The following is a 21,571-nucleotide window of genomic DNA, read 5'->3' as shown; positions in this document are numbered from 1 at the left end:
TTTTTTGCAGGGTGGGGGGGGGTGGTGGGAGGGTGTTGGGTTTTTTGGGTGTTGCCGGGGGGAGATGGGGAAACAAAGAAGCAGTAAATGGATCATGACTGCAAACTTTGCACTTGTTACTTGCTGGTTATTATCAAGATGAAATAGAACCTGCTAAAGTAATTTTAATCTGTAAAGTTTATTTTAATAACGGGAATGATGGAGGGATTTGTGTCTGGTGCTCATGAATTCCGAAGAAGGTTGTTCCATGTGTAGATACTGTAGATGCCTGTACAAGCGTTCTGGACATTTGTAAAGTAACACGGTAAAAAATGAGTGAAGTGAATGGCCTGCTGTATCTGTTCTTCTTTGTTTCCTAGCAAGTGAATGATTGCGATACCTGGGACCTTACTGAAAAGCTGCTGTTCTTTCTTTGATTGTTGTGTACAGTGAGCGGACTCTCGTATTTTACTATTTACTGTAAAGAACTGTAATTTATATACTGCCATACTGTATTTAATTGGTACAGACCTATTGTGTGTTAGAATACAGACTGTTTACTTGGGATTTAAAAAAAAAAAAAAAAACCACCACAACCGTTTTGCTTGTATTTGGTACAACAACTAGATTTCATGGTCAAATAGTAAGCTGTTTCTAGCTGACGGTGCACAGATGCAAAGTACTTTGTAAAAATACTGAAGGAAAATATGATTGGAGTGGAAGACTGGATGGTATTCACCCGTTTTAGCACTGACCGGTTCATGCAGCGTGAAGAGAAGAGCAGCCCCTGTGGATACACCTTCCCCACCCGCTGCTTTCCCCGTCCTTCGCAGGAGGGGGAGCGGAGCTGGGGAGCTCCTGCCAGAGAGAATGGTGTTCTGTGGGTCAAGGGGAGACGGGTCAAGTTCCTGGAAGAGAGACAAGGCGGATTCATTGCTAAATATGTAAATGCCTCAGCTGCGTACAACACAGTTGGCAGCTGGGAGGGAAATGCGCTGGGGGGGGAGCACAAGCCAGGGGTGCGAAGTTCACTGTACTTGCCCTTGACGTAGCTTTTGGCTCCTCTGAGACAGCATTCTTGCCTGTTAATTGATTTTGGCGAAGTTAATATCTTCGCAGAACACTTCGTAGTTCTGGTGTCCACCTAGAGTTGCTCTCGCTGCATTAATGATACTGCTGCTGGAAGAGATTACTATAATAGAAAAAAATGCTTTATGCAGAAGTATTTTATCAGGCACAAATGACTCTAGCACACTGCCAGGTACCTACACCCAACACCACAGTCTTCAAGTTAATTTTAGATGTCACTTTTTTCTAAAAACCATTATGAAGATTATACGCACGCATATGTCTGTGTATCCATGCGCATTTGCATAAATGTATTTGTCCGAGGCCACCGCAAACAATTTTGAAACTGATGTGGCCATTTTCATATGGCAAAGATTCAGTATTTACACCAGGTTCGCATTAGCTGAACTTAGGGTCTACAATCTAGACATGCTGGAGGAACCTAAACAAGCCAACCTGGTTTTGTGCTCTACACACTTTGCATAACCTGTGCCGTCTTGACTTCTGTTATTACTGAAAGACCTGTACTTTCGCAAACCTCACATGTTAACATGCCCTGCCCTGGGTTAATTTAAAGTCAGGAGCAAATTGTCTCATGAGCGTGATGAGGTAATGTGGAAGTGCAAGCATTTTAGTCGATGTGCTCCTCAAATTCTGGTACCTAAACACAGAAGCAGGTTTTCCATTAGTAATGTTAGACTAGTAGTTTGCTGTGTTGAACTTTGTAATGGGTGGAATAACGTGGTGATGGTCCAACTGGAAATTGCTTTGTTTTTTTTAAATGTTACCTTAACCAGCATCTGAAATACGCCGCCTAATAAGCACGATGTACAATCCATACTAAAACCTCAATTTAAAAAAAAAACCAACCCCGGTCATAATACCGAATAATGTAGGGCAGAGCCAATCCCTCATTTGTCGGAGCTGCCAGAACAAACCTGTTGTCTTGGTGGTTTTCCCAGTCTAGATGGGATTTACATGATTTTGACCATCGGGATAGGTACGGTGTTGGAGGAGATGATGCTGGCCTTTATCTTCTTTTCTGAATTTATTGTGTGTTGTTTTTTCAAGTGTACATGCATTTATGGAGATTTGGCCGGAGTGCTTGGAGAACAGCCAGTAGAGTCCAGCAAGCAAAAGCCGAGCGTGTAATCAGTGCTGCTGGCGCTCTCGAATCTTCCCCCACAAAAGACTTCATGTTTGTAGCTGGAGGCAGAATATTATATGCTGTTATGATGTAAGTGGCAGGAAGCGCTGTGAAGCAGTGAAATGAATAAAACCTGGGCTGCAAGGCCATGGGAGCAACATCTGGGTATTCTTCACACCCTGCCCTCCTGTCGCTCCCTGTGCCCGTACCCAGGGGCCGGGTAAGAGGCCGGAGCTGCTCCCTGGGCTGGTGAGAGGGTGGTGGACTTCGTTTTTTCACTGTGAGGGTGGTGAGGCACTGGCACAGGTTGCCCAGGGAAGCTGTGGATGCCCCATCCCTGGAGGTGTTCAAGGCCAGGCTGGATGGGGCTTTGAGCAGCCTGGTCTAGTGGGAGGTGTCCCTGCCCAGGGCAGGGGGGTTGGAACTAGGTGATCTTTAAGGTCCCTTCCAACCCGAACCATTCTGTGATTCTATGACTTAAAAGAGCACTTCATGGAGCATGGTGGGTCGTGCCTTTCAGCCTTTCCCAAGGCTGGGTGCGTGTTTTGGGGTCCTCGTAATCGAGCTGGTAATTTGCAGAATTCGGGGTGGGGGGGGAGTGAAATCTCAGCTTGACTGAAAAGGATTGAAGAGATTGAAAATTGCTGGGGAAGGGTGGAGAGGAAGAGGCCCGGACGAAAGCGGCTGCTGTCTTTTTTTCTGCGGAAAAACAAGCGAAAAAGAGCCTTCCTCGTTAAAAAGAAAAAAAAAAAAAAAAGCGATCTGTCCCTGTTGCCTCAGCATCGCAGCCTTACGGGCGGGACCTTAACGGGGACAGGCGAGACAGGGGCGGAGCGGAGCCGAGCCGAGGGTCCGCCCCGCAAACCCCGGAGGCGGGACGTGGGGAGCCGCACGCCTCGGCCTCGGCGCGGCGGAGCCACCGGCTACCGGTAAATTGCCCCCGGCGGGACGCGAACCCGCGGCCTCCGGGGAACCGCGCCGGAGGACGGAGCCCCGCCGAGGGGGAGGCGGCGGCGGCCGCCGCCGCCTCCCCCTCGGCGGGGCTCCGTCCTCCGGCGCGGTTCCCCTTCGCCCTTCTGCAGGCGGGCGGCTGCACGTAGGCTGGGTGGCAGCTTCGAGATGCGTTTTGCAGCGCTGAGGTTGATTGGGGGGTGGGGGGAATTAAAGGTACAGGGGGGGAATAAAAAAAAAAAAAAATATTTATACCTGTTTTGGTTTTTTTTTCCCTTTATTTCTTCGCAGGTCGAGTGTTTCCGAGGGATGCCGATGAGTCTCCTGCGATTGACGGCGAGGAGGTTGGTTTCCCCAGCGTGTCTTCGGGCTGCGGCTTCGAGGAAACACAAGTTGTCCTTGGAAATGGCTCGTCCTAGTTCAAGTAAGGAGTCTGTTAATTTGCTTTAGCGTCCTCCGCAGGTCTTTTTTTTTTTTAAGCTAGATGTGAAATTCCAGGAGGTTTCGTGTCGTAGGTGAGATCTATAGTTTAATTCAAAACGTTTAGAAGAGCGTGGAGTTGATTTACTTTTTTTCCCCTAGCTGCTAAAATTTATCTTCTCTCTCTGTATTCTGTATATTTCCAAAAACCCTCGCGTAGTTGCAGTCAGCGTGATTGCCTGGTGGCGCATTTTTAGCACTTGTATTTAGTATTTAATGCTAGTTAATTGCATTTCCTTTTCATACTCCTAATGGGTAATAAAACTCACTCCTTATTTCTTTGTACAAGAATTACGGAGGGCCTCGAGCGTTTGCAACGATGCAGGAGCAGGGTTTTGGATAGCCCCAGGTGCCCTGTTCAGTCTAATAGCAAATATCCTCTTTTTTGTTTGTTTGGGGGGTTCTGCGGTTTGTGTTGTTTCTTTTGTGTTTTTTTTTTCCAATTCGAGGATGTGCTTTAACTTGAAAACTGGGCACAGAACTTCACGGGTATGACGGCAAAACCCCGAAGAGTTGGGTAGCCAGGGTGCACTTGCTTTTTCTGCTGCCTTGAGCATCAGCATTGGGCCTCTGTCGGAGCCTGGAGACTGGACTAGGGGGGCTTTTGGCCTCATCTTTACACGTTCCGGGGCTGTTGAGGTTTGGTTTGCAACAGCAGGCGTCAGAATCGTAGTGTTCTCTGCCTAGTTCTACGGCTCTTGTGCTATGGGTCTTGGGGCTTCTCCAGTGTGGGTCTTGGGGTTTCTCCTGCTACTGTCTCTCCTTATAAAAATTTACCTGCCTTTGGTTGGAAAAAACCACAACAAAACACAAACAAACAAACACCCAGTAAAATGCAAAGACTGGGGCTGTGATCAGCGGGTCAGATTTCACCTGGAGGCCAGTCAGTGGTGATGGTGTACTGTAAGAGTCAATAGAGGGGCCAAAATTGTTTCACGCCTTCATTAATGGTCTGGATGATGGGGCAGAGTGTACCCTTGGCAAGTTTCTAGATGACACAAAGCTGGGAGGAATGGCTGATACGCCAGAGGGTCATGCTGCCAACCAGAGAGACCTTGACAGACTGGGGATGTGGGCTTATGGGAACTTCACGAAGTTCAGCAAATGGAAATGTCAAGTCCTGCCCCTGGGGAAGGAATAGCCCCATGCACCGGGACAGGCCGGGACTGAACAGCAGGAAAGGCCCTGAGCGTCCTGGTGGACACCAGTTTGACCATGAGCCAGCGATGAGCCCTTGTGGCAAAGGCTGGTGGGTGCCCTGGGCTGCACTCGGCAGAGCGTCTCCAGCAGATGGAGGGAGGTGATCCTTCCCCTCTGCTCAGCACTGCTGAGACACACCTGGAATGCTGGGTCCAGTCTGGGCTCCCCATTACAAGAGAGATACGGACTTACTGGAGAGAGTCCAGCGAAGGGCCACAAAGATGATAAATGGCTTGGAGCATCTGATGTGTGAGGAGAGGCTGAAAGAGCCGGGATTGCTCAGCCTGGAGGAGACCAGGCTCTGGGGCATCTTATCAATGGGTAAAAACACCTGATGGGAGGGAATGAAGACAAGATGGACCCAAATTAAAGCACACGAGATTCCATCTGAACACAAGAAAAACCTTTTTACTGTGAGGATGGTCAAACACTAGAATGGGTTGTGCAGAGAGGCGTGGGAGAGTCTCCATCCTTGGAGATACTCAAAAGCCACCTGACTGGACACGGTCTTGGACAATCTGCTCCTGCTGACGCTGCTTGAGCAGGGGGTTTGGACTAGCCAATATCCAGATGTCCCTTCCCACCTCAGCCATTCTGTGATTCTAAAATATGTTGCTTTAAAATTAGTATCTGAAGTAAACTAGAAGAGAATTTTTTTTGTCTCTCTGTAGCTGACCTGTTCCTTTTTAATCTTGTTTTGACTCTTAGAAAAGCACGAAGGAAATCTCCTGTCTTTTTCCCAAGTTACTTTACCGTGCAGGGAAAAATGGAGGGAATATACATTCAAAAATAGAAAATACAACTGCAAACCTAAAAAATGGGCAAGATGCCTCTGGAGGAAATGCGTTTTCTCAAATTACCTTAATTTTGAAGGCGATACTTTGTAACAAAGCATAAATCTTTTTCATCTCTGCATCTTACCTTACAATTAGAAAGCAAACTGCTCCTGGGTGGTGGTGGCAACTGTTGTTATCAAGGTAGCATCTGGTGTGGGGTTTTAGCTTAAGGCTCTGTCTTTCAAATACTGAGTGTATTCATAGTTTAACACGTTACCCCACTGGGCTTGCTCATGTGTATTTTTGAGGATCTCCAGGAATTGCCCTTCAAATTCCAATATACGGAAACTCAGAAAAAAATTGGTATTCTGATATTGAAGTTACGGGAGGCGTACGTGGAAGCCCTAAGTCCACCAGCACTGTCTGTCTGGCCTCTTATGTCAAAGCGTAAGTGTTTGAAGAGCTGTCCGGTTTTCCTCCCCACACGTAGATATGGCTGATTTTCGAGAAGTGTTTGCCAAGGCGAAGCATATCGCCATTATCACAGGAGCCGGTGTCAGTGCGGAGAGCGGAGTTCCCACCTTCAGAGGGGCTGGAGGCTTCTGGAGAAAGTGGCAAGCCCAGGTAGGTACACAGGTGGTGGCACATGTCTGCCCTTCTCTGTTCATCAGGTAGGTGAGCGTGAAGGGTCAGAAGAAGCCGGGAAGAAGCTTCCACCATCGAGGGTGGAAGTGTGCCGGTGGTGGTTTGGTGGGGATGCAGCTCTCCCTGCAGCTCCCCCCGTGCCCTGGGGGGCTGCTTTGGGTGGCTGCAACTGCTTTTCTGTCTTTGGTTTACCAGTTTTTTGGGAAAAACAATGTTCTTGCAGACAGCTCTGTGTCTTTCTACCTCCTTGTTTTCTTGCTGCCTTGCAGCTTAGCTGCTTGCTCATCTTTTGACACCCTCACCGTTTTCCTACCTCGTGGGGCCTTTCCTGTTTTAAACTCTTAAGAACTATTTACCAAAATAGCAAAGGACAGAACCGATGATAACAACTAGTTGTTTTCTTTTAATCTTGGTTTCTCCTAATAGTCTTTAAAAATATTTTAGGGTTTGTTGTTGGTTTTTTTTTTGTTTGGGGGCAGGGTTCCTCAGGGTCCTCAGTTCTCCCACAAGCTCTGTCTCTCTCCGCGGCAAAATGTGCCAGTTGCATCGGTGCCTCCTGAGTCTGACCCTGCGTGGTGCTGCAGGTGCTTCCAGTAACCCTTACACCGCCACTAACTGTTACCCCAAACACTGCAATAACATTTGCCGTCTTTCTGTTTTTTAATGACGGCATTCATGAAAGATTTGATGAAGTTAAAAAGGGGTCGGAGAGATGATTTTTTTCAAGATGGTTTGAATCTAAAGATGCGTTTTTTCTTTCAGTGACTATCAATTCAAATAAAGCATACGTGTGTATAAATGCCTTCTGCATCAGAAAGCTTCCATTCAGCGTTTTTACATCAGTAGAATTGTGCACTGAAGCATTAGACTGAGCTACTCCTCGTTTAAAAAAAAAAAGACAAGGCAAAATTAAAGTTAGTGTGAAAAGTATAGCTTAGATTTTACCAGCACATAAAAGCCATGACATTAGACTTTGGTTTTGACAATGGCTGTAATTTGGCTCGTGTTACACTTAAGACAGAAAAGAAATTGCTAGTAAAGGAAATATATCCACATGATGCTGAGTTTTATGGCTGCTGCAGAAAAGAAAGTTTTGAATGCCAAAGATCGTGTGCATTGAAATATCTCCTCTTCCTTTGTGCTGTACTAAACTCCTCACAGTTGGTAGGGCAGCACAGAATAAGGTCCGAGTGTGCTACGTAAAACCATGTACCACGCCATCGATATCAGTTATTTCCTCATTTGATAAGATACTTGACTTGTCATCCTCGTAAGGGCTATTGAACTATATTCTCGTCAACTGCATCTGGTTATAAATAATCTGCTTTTGATTATCTTGTTGTGCTGGTAGCAGCGTAAATGAGAGTCATCTACCAGGATTCATCTGGGGAGGGGGTTTTCTTGCTCTTTCTTTGGCAGAATGAATTGTTATGTCTTTTCCAGGAGCTGGCTAGCCCGGGGGCTTTTGCGCGGAACCCTTCTCGTGTATGGGAATTTTACCATTATCGGCGGGAAGTGATGTTGAGTAAACATCCAAATCCTGCACACATTGCCATCGCAGAGTGCGAAAAGCGACTGAGCAAGCAAGGAAGGAGCGTTGTGGTCATTACTCAGAATATCGATGAACTACACAGAAAGGCAGGCACAAAGCACCTCTTAGAAATTCACGGTAAGAATCAACTTACCTGTCTGCTACAGGCCAGCAAACCTCGGGGGGGAGAAGAGAGAGCAGAATAAGTGCTGGGAGAAAAGAAATTTGTCTTTAAAATGATAATGACTTGCATGAAGTTATTTACAATATCACCCTGTTCTCTTTTGGAAGTTGTTTCAGATACCTCGTAGCCTCTCTTTATTTCTCATCTTTCTATTTTACTGGTTTCTGACAGTACGCAGGAGCTGGTTCTCCCTTCCCGCTTGCTCAGTTTTGCCTCAGGTCCACTTGAGTACATGTGGATAGTGACACTTGGCTGATTTCGCTTAGAAAAGGGGAAAAGAATCCATGAGGATTTCCACTGTGTGGTAGTGGTGGTGCCACACCAGTATTGCCACCAGTAACGGGTGTATTGGCAAGGCTGGTCTTCCCAGCCCCGGTGCTTTCCCCCTGTCCTGTCCTGTTCTTCAAAGACCCACCTCTGCGGTCCTTGGCTACAGGAGGAACAAGGGGCTGGAAACGGATGAGATTCCCTTAACCTTTCTCTCCTGCAGCCAGTGGGACTCCCTCTCTCTTCCCTGTAGTTAGTGGCATTCCTTGTTCCTGTCCTCTCTCCCACAAAGTGCTGGAGGAGCACAACGCAGGTGCAGCCCATGGGGCGTCAGTGGGGCTTTTGGACCTGAGGAAGTCCAGGGGTGTGGAGAGGACGAGGGTGGGGAGGACCTTCTCCATCCCTTGAGGTGCCCCCACTCCTCCTTTCTCCACTCCACAGCCCCTGCCGCAGAGTGAAAAGTCTCCCAGGACAAAGTCCCATCCTGCTCCTCCAGCACTATGACGCTTTTTAACTTAAGTATCACAAAAGGTATAAATGGAATTTCCCATCGCTACTTTGTGATTTGGACACAGGAAACCTGCACGGATTTTTTTGCAGTTGTGGATCCTAGGGTAAAGCCTTGTGTATAGTTTAATTTTGATTATCCTTATTCTTTACAAAATAGAACCAATTTTAAACTCTTGGTAGTATTGTGCCTCTCTACAGCACATCAGTAACTCTACAGAAGTCTTGGGGTTGGGGAGTTTGCATAAAACAAAATAGCGTTAAACAGCATATATATTTATTTTTAGAAAACATTTCTGGTTTAAGGGGAGAAATAATAAGCAGAAATCATCTCCGTCAGTGATACTTTAAATAATGATTTTCCTCTGAAACACTCTTACAAGGCTGTGCATTAGTCGTGTGGTGAGGTAGAACAAGGTGCTAAGTCACAGCTTAGAGAGACTGTTGCTGTTGGTCGCCGCCGCCTTTCAGCTGAAAGGGCTGCGTCTGTCTTTGCTGGGCCCGGTCTGTGCTTAACTATGGTGCTGGTCACCGTGGGATGCTGAACAGAAGGATGTGTACGCGCTGTGTAAACAGCGTCTCGTTCATAACGCTGCCAGGTTCCAACACTTGGCTGTTACGTTCATGCCGCGGGTTCCCCGCAAGGTATCGTCTTCAAAGACAAATAAAGGCCATCCGGGATAAACACGAGCACTCGTACGACATGAGCCATGCCTCACAGCAATCGCTCGATCCCTGATGTTTTCTCTTTGTGCGTTTCAGGTAGTTTATTTAAAACTCGATGCACCAACTGTGGAAACGTGGCTGCAAATTACAAGAGTCCGATATGCCCCGCGTTGGCCGGGAAAGGGTAATACATCTGCCTTGTAAACTCTCTGTATTTTCTACTTTGGCTGCTGTTCAATAGACAAGGAGCCATTTTAGGAGCGTACAGGAGTATCAGTCAACCACCCCATTTTCCTTTAGTAGTATCAATGCTTAAATTTTACACAGCTGTTCTGAGACGCAAATATACTGTTTAGTAACATCAGGGAGACATAAGTCTGTGAATGGATAACTGTTAATCTCTCAGTTAGCACAACATTATATTTGTTTTACTTAGAACAATTTCAGATGGTTGGAAACTCTCATATGAGGCATCAACTAATTGTACTCTTTGAGAATGTGTGCTTACTCCCATCCTCTTCACCTCCCAGGTTTTTTATTAAATCGGATGCTTATTCCTTAAATTGGACTGTGATCACTTGATACATGGATTGTCCTCTTCTGCATCTCTTGAGCCCCTTTTGTCTTTCAACTCATCAATAACAGTGTTATGATTATGGGTCTCAAAACACAGATGTGTGAAACAATCAGGAGAGAAGCATCAGTTCCCAGGATTTCTGCAACTTAAAAAAGCTGCAGAAGAATCCTTCGGTCTCCTTTTTCTATTCATCCTCTTCTTTTCACCATTAAAAATAAGGTGCAGGGGACAGGCATACGCTCATAGATTTTTAGGGTTTTTTTCCCTTTGCATTTCACCAGATCTTTAGATAGCTCCGTAAATACTTGTTGTGCCTTTGACAGACTTTGCCCAGCTTATTACAGCTGCTCAGCTCTGGGATAATTCTGGACAAATGCCTGCCTGCCCTGTGTGTGGTATTTTAGGGTTGTAGTAGGTGTTGAAGTAGGCTGAAGTCACAAAGATTCCTTGATTGGAGAGCGTGCTTCAGAGTTTTTATTAACATATAAAGGGTACTTTATACGACTGAATATGTATTTCAATTTTGTAACTTCAGGGCTCCGGATCCTGAAACAGAAGACGCCGCAATTCCAGTTGAAGACCTTCCTCAGTATGTATGGACCGCTTTGTTTTTTGCTGTTACCTCTTCGTGCTTTGTGCATCTCGAAGGCTTATATTACTGCTCACATAGTTTTGGAAGGACACCCAGACATTCTACAGGAGAAAAAGAGGGGAGGACTTCAGCCCAGAGAAATGAATTAAAGTTACAGGAGACAGCAGACAACAGGAAGTTGTCTAAACTAGAAGTTTACCGTGATGCTAAAGGGATTGCATGTTTGTGTACTTGAGCAGCAAGCTTTAACATGCCTAAACTCAGGGGGTTTGTAGGAAGTGTAGTAGGAGAAATGCAGTAAGAAACTCAGTCAGCCTGGAATACCGTGCTGGGGTACAGCCACTGCACAGTCCCTTGCAGGCATTAAATGTGCCATGCTGCTTTTTTTATAATGGCTGAAGCTTCGCCTTAGCTAGTTGCAGATGCAAGAAACCACCCTATTTTTCATCTGGTTCCTAAGGAAAAGAGGTGTCTTACAGTTGACATTCTCCTTGAAAACCTGTTGGCCAGTTTATTAAAGTTGATGGAGGCCGAAGTCTGTAGCACATGCTATGTTTTAAGTTTCATGCATTTCAGGAGCTGAGTAAGGGGGAGACGCAATTAAGTATCTGAGCTGAGCAAACTGTTCAGCAACCCGTTCTGTGTGATGAGGCAGCGTGTGTGTACTTCCAACACACGCATGTAGCACGGCTTCAGCTGCCTTCAGTCCAGCACGTGGTAGAGGAGGGTCTGGGGAGGGCTGTGAAGGAGAAGGGAGAAGTGAGGGCTGGTGAGACATGCCCAAATGAGAATGAAATCTGCTTTGCCATTTTGCAGCTTGAAACATCCCCGTCAGCAGCGTAATGCGTGACGTTGTGATTTTTAAATAGGTGCGAGGAGGACGGCTGCAATGGGCTCCTCCGTCCCCATGTTGTGTGGTTTGGTGAAACCCTGGATCCTGACATTCTCACAGCAGTTGAGAAGGAGCTTGAGATATGCGACCTCTGCTTGGTGGTGAGTGCCGCTTCCCTTACCTCTTAACCGTCAGGGAAGCCACGTGAAGGGCACTGCAGCCTCTGGGCAAAGGAGATGCGTCTGCACTTCCCCAGGGGAGCCAAAAGCCCCTGGGGGACTCTCTAGTGTTAAGCGTAAAATATTAAAAAGCCACAAGGTTTGAAAATGTAGATAGACTACTCAGAAGCTAACAGGTTCAGCACGTGTGCATCTTGATCTGCAGTCTGCCTCTAGCGTACACAGGAGTTAGAGGTTCAAGTATTAAAGGTTAGCTAATACTGTTTAGCTGTTGAATTTCTCAAACAGTGAAAAATATAATTATTTTGATGCTCAGTTTAAAAAAAGGTGACACAATGTTGTAGGAAGGCAGCTGGCAGTTATCACGTGCTACTTTTTTTGTGAGGTTGTTTACATGCCACGTACGTTCCAGATCGCTGACCAAAACACTTGCTCAGAATATTGTGTACCCTTCACAGAACAATCTTGAGTAACAGAAGGAACATCTTGTTTTGTTTTCCTGCAGGCAAAGGCGGCCATTTTGTCTTTCTGGGATTTTTTTTTTTTTTAAAATCTATAGTTATAATGCACAAACAGGCTTTGAGTTGCATCAGAGAAACAATTCCTGATTCTTACGCTATGTTAAATACCTACATGTGCAGTGACACTAAATAACAGATATCGATTTGGTTTCATTTGAGTAGGGATCTTCCATGCTTTAGTGGTTTTCCGCCTCCTGTGTTCTGAGAAGGGTCCTTACCTTGTGGGTTGGATTGGTTCTGTCTGTTTAACTAGTGGCCTGCTACACTCATGATTTTTTGCCCTGTCTCTGCAGGTGGGGACCTCCTCCGTGGTGTATCCTGCCGCTATGTTTGCCCCTCAGGTGTCTGCCAGAGGAGTGCCAGTTGCAGAGTTTAACATGGAAGCCACTCCTGCTACAGACAGATTCAGGTAAAGCTCTGCAGTTTTTAAACTAGTAAACTTTAGTCCCCTCTGTCTTCACCGTCTTTTGCATTGAACTGCTAAAATGGTTAGAAAAATTTTAAACAGACACGATCTAGTTTTTCCCCCAATGCTTAAGAAATATTATTTTTTTCTAGTAAGAAAAGATGATTGTGCCAGTAAGATTGCCGGCAATGGGCATTTGGGGCATTTGCAGCCCAGGCGGCCAACTGCATCCTGGGCTGTATCAAAAGAAGCGTGGCCAGCACAGCAGGGGAGGTGATTCTCCCCCTCTGTTCTGCTCTGAGACCCCACCTGGAGTATTGCATCCAGCTCTGGAGCCCCCAGCACAAGGACATGCACCTGTTGGAGCGGGTCCAGAGGAGGGCCACAAAGATGATCAAAGGGCTGGAGCACCTCCCGTATAAGGACAGGCTGAGGGAGCTGGGGTTGTTCAGCCTGGAGGAGGCTCCAGGGAGACCTTATAGCAGCTGCCAGTATCTGAAGGGGGCCTACAGGAAAGCTGGAGAGGGACTTTTCACAGAACCACAGAATCATAGGGTTGGAAGGGACCTCTGGAGATCATCTAGTCCAAGCCCCCTGCCAGAGCAGGGTCACCTACAGCAGGTTGCACAGGAACGTATCCAGGCGGGTTTTGAATGTCTCCAGAGACGGAGACTCCACCACCTCCCTGGGCAGCCTGTTCCAGTGCTCTGCCACCCTCAAAGTAAAGAAGTTCGTCCTCGTGTTTAGGTGGAACTTCCTATGTCCAAGTTTGTGCCCGTTACCTCTTGTCCTGTCACTGGGCACCACTGAAAAGAGCCTGGCCCCATCCTCCTGACACCCACCCTTTAAGTATTTATAAGCATTGATAAGATCCCCCCTCAGTCATCTTTTTGCCAGACTGAAGAGAACCAAATCCTTCAGCCTTTCTTCATAAGAGAGATGCTCCAGTCCCCTAATCATCTTTGTAGCTCTCTGCTGCACCCTCTCCAGCAGTTCCCTGTGTCCTTCTTCAACCGGGGAGCCCAGAACTGGACACACCACTCCAGGTGCGGCCTCACCAAGGCAGAGTAGAGGGGGAGCATGACCTCCCTCGACCTGCTGGCCACACTCTTCTTGATGCACCCCAGGATGCCATTGGCCTTCTTGGCCACAAAGGCACATTGCTGGCTCATGCTCATCCTGTTGTCCACCAGGACTCCCAGGTCTCTTTCCACTGAGCTGCTCTCCAGCAGGTCAGCCCCCAACCTGTACTGGTGCATGGGGTTATTCCTCCCCAGGGGCAGCACCCTCCACTTGCCCTTGTTGAATTTCATAAGGTTCCTCTCTGCCCAGCTCTCCAGCCTGTCCAGGTCTCTCTGTATGGCTGCACAGCCTTCTGGTGTGTCAGCCACCCCTCCCAGTTTTGGATCATCAGCAAACTTGCTGAGGGTGCACTCTATCCCTTCATCCAGGTTCCTTTTTACATCCAGGGGTCCTTTTTACAAGGGCATGTAGTGATAGGATTAGGGGTAACAGTTTTAAACTAAAAGGAGGTAGATTTCGATTAGATATTCGTAAGAAATTCTTTACTGTGAGGGCGGTGAGGCACTGGAACAGGTTGCCCAAAGAAGCTGTGGATGCTCCATCCCTGGAATTGTTCAAGGCCAGGCTGGATGGGGCTTTGAGCAGCCTGGTCTAGTGGGAGGTGGATTGGAACTAGGTGATCTTTAAGATCTCTTCCAACCCAAACCATTCTATGATTTCTTGGTGAAATTAACTTACACTGAAAACACAACTGTGAAGCTGAAGCCTGACCCTAGGTCCTACAAGGCCAAAGCCCCCTCCCTCAGCAGCAGGACTAACCTGCCTGCCCAATGCACTCAGGCACTGCCAGAAAAAAAAACAAAACAAAAAAAACCAAAAAAAACCAAAACCCGGCTGCTGCTTCTTTCCTTACAGGTTCCACTTCCCGGGCCCCTGCGGGACCACCCTGCCGCCGGCGCTGGCCCGACACGAAACGGAGATCATCTCCTGAGCACCTCGGAGCGACCGGCGGGGCAAAGGCCGGGCCCGGCGGGACCCAGCGCGGCGGGGGCGCGGGCGTGAGGGTGGAGGGAGGCGGCGGGGCGGCCGGGCTGTCCCCTCTCCTGCTCCCCACGGCAATAAACGGGCGGCGGGGCCCGGGGCGGCCAGTTCAGGCCCCGCCGCCGACACCTCCGGTGGCCGCCGCTCTCTGGGCCTCGTCTGTCTGCGCGCGCGCGCGGCCGTTGGAGGCCGTTAGAGGCCGCTGGGCGCGAGTCCCGCCTCGCAAGGGGCGGGTGGCGGCGGGCGGAAGGCAGGGAGCGCTTCCGGGGCGGCCGGGTGGCGTGAGGGAGGAAGATGGCGCCGGGCAAGAAAGCGGCGGCGGCGAAAGGGAAGCGTGGGCTGCCCGCTGCCCTCCTCAGCCCGCCTTCCTCGGAGGATGAGGCCCCGGAGGAGGTGTCCTTCGGCGCGGCGAGGGAGGTGGCCGAGACCGAACGGAAGCTCATGGGGGAGGCGGCCCGGAGGTACGGACACCCACCCCCCACCACCACCCTTTCCCTCCTCTCACCCCAAGCACTGACGGCGCCTCCCGCCTCCCCGCAGGCACCGGGAGCTGCTGAAGGAGAAGCGGCGGCGGCGGCAGGAGCTGTTCGTCGAGCAGAAGGTACGGAGTCCCCTCACCCCGCGGTTCGCGCCCCCGCCGGGGCCGGCAGCTGCTCCCCGCCCCGCTAACTGCCCTCTCCCCGCAGAGACGGAAGCTGCTCCCCGAGGCCGTGCTGCAGGAGCTGGCCGCCGCGCCGCCCGCACGGTGAGGGGGCCGTGGGGAGGGACGGGCGGGTGCGGGGGGCGTCCGGGTGAGCCTATTGCCTCCGCCCGTGGTGCGGCCCCTTCGCGGCCTGGCGTGGGGAGGCTGGGGGGAAACGGGAGCTTTCGTGGCTTGGGAGTGAAGGGAGGGAGGACGAACTGGTGGAGTGACTTTATGTCTTCGCTTTCCACAGACCCGAGGGACAAGATGCGGCGGACGACCCAGGTATGCCTTTTGCTCCCACCTACCTCGGGGGTTTCATTTCTGTGCTAGAGCTGCAATGGGGGCGGGGAGGGGACCTTGCACTCTGGTACAGAGACTTTTTGAAAGTCTGACAATGTGTGAGGGGAAGGTCTTGGAGTCATATTTAACCCGATTTCTGTGCCTCTTCCAGAAGTTGTTTGCTGTACAATGACTTCAGTTAAAATAGCCCAAGGTGTTTAAGGAAATAGTGGGCAGGTATCAGAACAGAAAAAAAAAACAGGGATTACCCGAAGGTGATTGATATTTAGCATTCATTTAAGTTATAGAGGCTATTAATGGATAGAGTTTTTAATCACCTTGATGCTTTATATATCATACTATAATTTAATAGCATCTGTAAAAAATTAGGTAACTTTTTTTTGAATTCTGAACTAGAGAATCAAGAGTCTAGAGTATTCATGACTGCTGTTTTCTAGCCCACTTCATGTATACTTCAAAGTACAATTCTGTCATCCATCTCTCATATAGCTGGATGATGTAACTGCTACTTTTTCTTCATTATCGTTTAAAAAAAAAAAAAATCTGTTGGCACAAACAAGAGTTGAGCTCAGGATGATGCTTTGAATGCTCAGTCTCCGTGGTACTTAATGGCGAGAACAAAGCCAAGGCTGGACTCCCCTTTGCACATTACATATTGCTGTTGCGTTGCGTTGATTTGTTGTCTTGTGAGGAATCCCATTTTGTGGTGTTGACGCCCAGTAATGGGGAAGCTGGCTAGTAGTACTTGGGGTGGCTCCCCTGTGGCATGCTTCTTCCCCTCCCTCTCACAGCCCTTCTGTGAGAGCAACACTTTCTAGTTCTTATTAGTTGGAGCTTCCGAAAAATGCCTCTTTGAGTTAACCAAAGACATCTTATTTCTCACAGCATCGTTATTTCATTTCTGTTCCTCTTCCTTACAGCTCTTGATTCATAATGTTTGGAATTTTTTTCTGTTTTCTATTAAATTTACTTTAGGTGAACAGTGTGGAGGTGGGGCTGCAAAGCAGAGACAGGGTCAAGTTGAAGAGCAGGACCAAGCCCAAAGGCAGGTGAAGAAAGCCAAGCAAAGAAAGGTTGTCAGGTATGCTGGGAGAGGTATGCTGTCCTGGTGTGTTGGCAGTGCTTCTGCTGGCTTGGGGAGGGGGCATCACAGCAGCTCTTCTGTCATTGGCTGTATTCTTCACTTGATGTTCCTGCCGCTCTTCCTCTGGCGGAAAGCATATTTACGTACCAAAAGCACCTTTAATATGCTTGTGATGCAGCATACTTGTAAAATACACACACACACACACACATCTAAATCTATAAAGTAATTTTAATATGTATTTTAATATAACTGCTGTGAGATAACTGTGCAGTCATAAGCACAGCAGTAGATAGATAGTCACAGCAGTAGACATTCTGCTACGTGCTGCTACAGGTCTGGTTGTTGAGCACTGAATTCCTGCATTTCGCTTTTTCCCCTCCCCAGTTCTCTGTCACTGCTGTCCCTATAGATGAATTGCGCTAGCTACTGGTGGGGCTGGTTTGAGACCTGAGGAACTACTCAGGGCACATAACGGCATATGATGATGATGACAGGTCTTGGTCCAATTTTTCCAAAAGCATGGCCGAGTATCAGACATCAGCACTGGCCCCTGTTGTGCTCAAACAGGAAAGCATGGGCTAGTGCGTCTGTTGTTCTGTAACTATGATACAGGGATTTACATCTCTTCATTTAACTAGGCCAAAAGGAAACTATACAGCTGTGCGCTTAAAAGATCAGAGTTTAACAGGCCTCCACCAACAGCTTGCCAAAGACTTTTTAAACACTCAGCTTTATGGACCAGACACCAACCGGGTACCGGGTAAGCAGTTTTTCTTGGGTGGGGCTACATCTAGATTTGCCTCTGTTAAACTTAATTAACACTCATCTCCATTTCAGCAAATGAATTTTTTTCCCTTGAAAACAAGAGAGACCCAGTTAAAAAAGCTGCAGTTCAGTTTGTGGACAAATCGTGGGGTGAGTATAGAAAAAGCCAAAGCAGGTCCTACTTTGTGCATATATGATTTAAATTACACTTTTTTTAAACAAAAAAACCCACCCTTTCCCATGCTAGAGGGAAAGACACCTTCTTACTCGAAAAAAAAACACTATTAAGGGAAGGGCAGCAGGGCACTACAGCCTGAGTGGGCTGAACTTGAAAAAAACTACCTCATTTCTGGTACATTAAGAAATAGCATCTGGGCCGAGAGCCACGTTTACTTGTTAAAATAAATACTCTTCAGCCTACAACCTCTGAGGTGTTGGAAGTCATTTCAGGTATGTGTAAAACAAAGCACAGAAGCCAAGATCCCAGAACTTCTGTGTGAGCACAGGGAAATAGCACCTATTTCTCCTCATAAAAATGACACGACAGAAAGGAACAGGGACAGATACGTTACAGCCACACGCTGCGCCTCTACCACTGGAAGCCACCTGTTGTATGTGAATCTTTATCAGCTTTCCAGTCGGGTCTTCTGTTCTGAAATGCTGCAGTATCAATGGATTGCTGCTTCTCCAGTAGATGGGCTAAGAAAATGATAACTAACAGCTTTTTCTTTTTTTTAAGGGCAAGAAAAAAAGCTAAGAGCAATAAGGTTTAAAAAACGTTGGCTCTCAACACAGCTGAAAAAACAAGTGTGAAGGCAGCTTTTTCAGAAGATGCAATTAAGGACTTTTACTGAAAGTTAGGCTCTCAACACAACAAAGCAGGTTTTTTTTCCCCACTTCTCCATCAGTGCTCCTCTTTCAGCTCTACCCAACAGCCACCAGAAGGCACTAACTGTCACAATGCCGTGCCTGAAATTATTTCCTTGTTCTCTTCCCTCCCCCTTTCAGAAGTTGGTTGGAGAAGCTAAGAAACTGCTGGGCCAGGGCAGTGACTGTGATGTAGAACAGCTGGTGTTTTGACCAGGCTTGTAGAGCTGCCTCCATGAGGCAACTCCTTTGCAGAGAATAAAGACGAATGTGTACTTACTGTTCTGGACGCTGCGTTTCTTACCAACAGTCAATTATTCCTGCTTTTTCAGCTATTTGCATCTCTACAGCAAGGCTGTATCCTAATGGGAGAATCATTAAGTCAGCTCACATTGCAGGGACATTTCTTGCCCAGCCTCAATGGTTATTTTAAAGGAATAAGTTTTTTTCCCCCGATCTTCAGGGAGCACTGAAGTTTCACTCGGTGCCTTGACTTTGCCCTGCTCACCAGGCTTGCTTCATGGCAGGAACACAGTCAACCTTTGAGAGGCCAGCTGCTGCAGATGCAGGGAAGTGGCATCCCTGGTTGGAGGGGCAGGCTACCATGCTGAATTCATGGGTCTACCTCAGAACCGCTGCTCTAGGACAGAACTCCAGAACCAAGGAAACGTAGCATACGAGTCCATGCTACCATGTATGTAGAAGTAAGTTTTTAATGGCTGGTTAATTATGATATCACTACATTTTATTGCAATATAGTACTATTTAAGCACTTTTAAAAATGCAAGGTGTACAAAGATTAAATTAAGACTGTAAATTGACTAAATATTTGGTTTTTATATAAATAGGTCATAACCACACTGTGTTGACATGTAATACTGTTATAATACAACAGTTAAACTGGTGAGTCTACACAACAGAAGCTGTCTGTAGTTAAACAAGGAAACAAAGTTGAAAAGACCATGTTAAAACAAAAAAAACTACTAAGATCAACAGGTTGGGATTGTAAGTAGCAACAAACATATTCACTCAGCTCCTGAGTAATTCAAGTTTTACAGTACACATTAAAAAATATCATTTCTTCCCATCAACACTATATATCCAAACCATCAGGTGTTTATGCATTTTGCAAATTACACTGATTGAACTATGTAACAATGGGGGTGGAGGTTGGCAAGTCATCCTGCTTGACGTTTACATCACCCACATGCTAATACATCCATGTTTTCTATTCTCCCGTCCCACCACAAGGTAGCAGGATTTTTGGTTTGTTTTGGACAATCGTTTATAAAGGATCGGTATTTGTCAATTTGGATGTCTGACGTTATCAGTGATATTTTCAACTCTTAGTTGTCTAAGAGGTTTAAAGATGGAAATTTTCTCCTAACACTAAGTTAGAAATCATTTGCATCATGCTGTAAACTAGGAAGCAACATAAAGCAACAGACTTGTCCTTAGTACATAATTAAAATTCCAAATTCCAGTCAGCAGAGCTGGTCTACTTTCCACGTTGAATATGCCACGCCACCATTCAGATCTCCAAATGCATAGCTAGTGTAGGTAGTCTTCCACTGTGGCGAACGCGCAGGATCCAATTCCCGATCGAGCCATCAATCCTAGACACTGTGACGCTTGTCCCATTGCTAGGGCAAGTGGCGGTTGCTTTGGCAGATTGTGAGTCTCTGAAGAAGAATCAAGTGGCAGTTGCAATACCTCATTAGTTGCATAGTAACGCACTGAAAACTTAAATTTTAAGCTCGCTTAAATCATGAATTTCAAAATTCCCATGTTTACTTGCAAGACAGCAGGAGCAACAAAGTGACGTTTTCAAACTCCCTGCATCGCACCATTATTGAATAGGCCCCTTTTTGCTTTGAACAACAAAGACGATTACGTCTGTTACGCTGATATGCCCCCAAAACTACCCCTCTTTTAATAAGAGGGTACCCACAACATTGCTATACTTCGTTAATCACTGGGCCAGCCCAGTCCTAAGCCCAGCAGATGATGGCAGGACCACGCGTGAAAGCCACCAGGCCTCGCTTACCGAGTATTGCACTATTGAGCACAGAGCACACGGGTTCTCTTTGTATCGGGTCAAGCTGATTTCCAACAGGGCTGCTCCAGGGATCTGAATATGCAAGTAAACTGAACGCGTCCTGCGGAAAGATGATTTTTATTACATCTCACAGCTACGTTCTACTAGTGAAAACGAGGACTATTGTCTTATTTTGACTCAGAATCGTGAAGGTGATAGTCAGTGTCCTTCATCAATAAAAATGGATTAAAAAACCCCTGTAACATGACTTCTTCCACTTTGAGCAAGCAGTGTTTTTCCCAACTGGAAACTATACGGGTAGATGAATTTAACAGTATTTCAGTAAGCGGTGGGGAAAAAGAAAACACTGAAAATTGCATACAGTCAGTCTTCGGCAGGGCAATTCTTTTCAAGAGCAGTCACAAATCAAGGTTAACTAATTAACACAGAGAATACTAAAGAAAGCACATTTTAGGCATCTGTATCAAACCTCCTTCTTGCAGTTCGTTTATTATTCGAGTTGAAAACAGCACTTTGATTCAAGAGGCCCAAGCTCTATGGTCAGAAAGGAGATAGAGGGAAGTGCTAAATTCATCTCTGGTTTTAATTGTATTACGGTATGAGATTACCTGCCCTGTGAATATGCTACACATCCCAACCACAGCTGTCTAGAATACTGCTCTCAGACAAAAAAAAAAAATAAAAACCTAAAAAAATCCCAGAAGTTAAAGCAGAACAGTACTGCAATGCTGTATGCTGTGGGAAGTTTCCACTGGGCAGCACAGTTATTCACCTTACCGCCGCGCTTTCAAGATGAAACATACCTTGAGCATTTTCTTATTCGCTGTGTTTTTGCCACATTCTCTTCTTAGTTGCTCGCTCATTGCTTGCAATTCTCTTCCAAAATGGATCATTCTTTCAATAGCCGCTTGGCTGCCACCACATAGCTGACGTCTTAACTGACTTGAATCTACTTCTGCAAAAATGATATCGTCATCACCACCGCTAATAGAGCTGACAGTAACAATCTATGGATCTAGAGAATCTGCACTGATTCCACTCAAAAGACATCTGCCCTCTCAGAGAGAAAGCACGTCAGGCCAGAGGCCGTGGCATGATGCGCTCCTATGCCGAGCACTGCTGAATTGCTCCTTTATAAACGTTAAGAGACTTAGTTTAAAAATTAACCGTTGCAAAATAAACAGCATGTGTAGACAGCCTTTGCCATTAGTCAACTAACTATACTACAACCCAATG

General features: G+C 46.9%; 3 protein-coding genes across 7 annotated transcripts in view; 2 read left to right on the top strand and 1 right to left on the bottom strand.

The window, feature by feature from the left end:
* Window positions 1–2,992: 2,992 nt before the first annotated feature.
* Window positions 2,993–14,585, top strand: SIRT5 (sirtuin 5). Of its 2 annotated transcripts, none has more exons than XM_054189551.1 (9): window positions 2,993–3,123; window positions 3,437–3,569; window positions 6,092–6,225; window positions 7,690–7,915; window positions 9,498–9,585; window positions 10,514–10,567; window positions 11,440–11,563; window positions 12,396–12,511; window positions 14,447–14,585. In XM_054189551.1, the coding sequence occupies exons 2-9, from the start codon at window positions 3,455–3,457 to the stop codon at window positions 14,520–14,522; spliced, it is 933 nt and encodes a 310-aa protein (XP_054045526.1). In that variant the 5' UTR covers window positions 2,993–3,123; window positions 3,437–3,454; the 3' UTR covers window positions 14,523–14,585. The 2 variants fall into 2 exon arrangements, with proteins under 2 accessions (XP_054045526.1, XP_054045527.1); XM_054189552.1 differs by lacking the exon at window positions 2,993–3,123 and adding an exon at window positions 3,240–3,333.
* Window positions 14,586–14,817: 232 nt separating this feature from the next.
* Window positions 14,818–18,560, top strand: NOL7 (nucleolar protein 7). Of its 2 annotated transcripts, XM_054189554.1 has the most exons (8): window positions 14,821–15,033; window positions 15,113–15,173; window positions 15,259–15,317; window positions 15,508–15,539; window positions 16,533–16,638; window positions 17,283–17,404; window positions 17,482–17,559; window positions 18,149–18,560. In XM_054189554.1, exons 1-8 carry the CDS (start codon window positions 14,867–14,869, stop codon window positions 18,220–18,222), a joined length of 699 nt encoding a protein of 232 aa, XP_054045529.1. In that variant the 5' UTR covers window positions 14,821–14,866; the 3' UTR covers window positions 18,223–18,560. The 2 variants fall into 2 exon arrangements, with proteins under 2 accessions (XP_054045530.1, XP_054045529.1); XM_054189555.1 differs by lacking the exon at window positions 17,283–17,404 and having other exon boundaries at window positions 14,818–15,033; window positions 16,533–16,652.
* Window positions 18,561–19,003: 443 nt separating this feature from the next.
* Window positions 19,004–21,571, bottom strand: part of RANBP9 (RAN binding protein 9) — a 41,217-nt gene continuing 38,649 nt past the window's right edge. For 2 of the 3 annotated variants that reach the window (XM_054189549.1, XM_054189548.1), the window contains exons 12-14: window positions 21,139–21,290; window positions 20,324–20,435; window positions 19,004–19,958 (exon numbers count right to left, since the gene is read on the bottom strand). In XM_054189549.1, the coding sequence (XP_054045524.1) occupies window positions 19,828–19,958; window positions 20,324–20,435; window positions 21,139–21,290 (395 nt within the window). In that variant the 3' untranslated portion in view covers window positions 19,004–19,827. Of the gene's footprint in view, window positions 19,959–20,323; window positions 20,436–21,138; window positions 21,291–21,571 lie in introns of those variants that run through there. The other variant, XM_054189550.1, reaches the window with a different exon arrangement.

This window comes from Rissa tridactyla, chromosome 2 (assembly GCF_028500815.1).
Source record: "Rissa tridactyla isolate bRisTri1 chromosome 2, bRisTri1.patW.cur.20221130, whole genome shotgun sequence".
Lineage (NCBI taxonomy): Eukaryota > Metazoa > Chordata > Aves > Charadriiformes > Laridae > Rissa > Rissa tridactyla.
This window is presented reverse-complemented; position numbering and strand designations above follow the sequence as displayed.

Excerpts from the sequence above, each read along its gene's own strand:
- SIRT5 (XM_054189551.1), top strand. The coding sequence starts at position 3,455 with ATGCCGATGAGTCTCCTGCGATTGACGGCGAGGAGGTTGGTTTCCCCA. Across the intron at positions 6,226-7,689 it reads GGAGAAAGTGGCAAGCCCAG|GAGCTGGCTAGCCCGGGGGC; the intron begins GTAGGTACACAG and ends TGTCTTTTCCAG. Across the intron at positions 9,586-10,513 it reads CCCGCGTTGGCCGGGAAAGG|GGCTCCGGATCCTGAAACAG; the intron begins GTAATACATCTG and ends TTGTAACTTCAG.
- NOL7 (XM_054189554.1), top strand. The coding sequence starts at position 14,867 with ATGGCGCCGGGCAAGAAAGCGGCGGCGGCGAAAGGGAAGCGTGGGCTG. Across the intron at positions 15,174-15,258 it reads AGCTGTTCGTCGAGCAGAAG|AGACGGAAGCTGCTCCCCGA; the intron begins GTACGGAGTCCC and ends CTCTCCCCGCAG. Across the intron at positions 17,560-18,148 it reads GTTTGTGGACAAATCGTGGG|GGCAAGAAAAAAAGCTAAGA; the intron begins GTGAGTATAGAA and ends CTTTTTTTTAAG.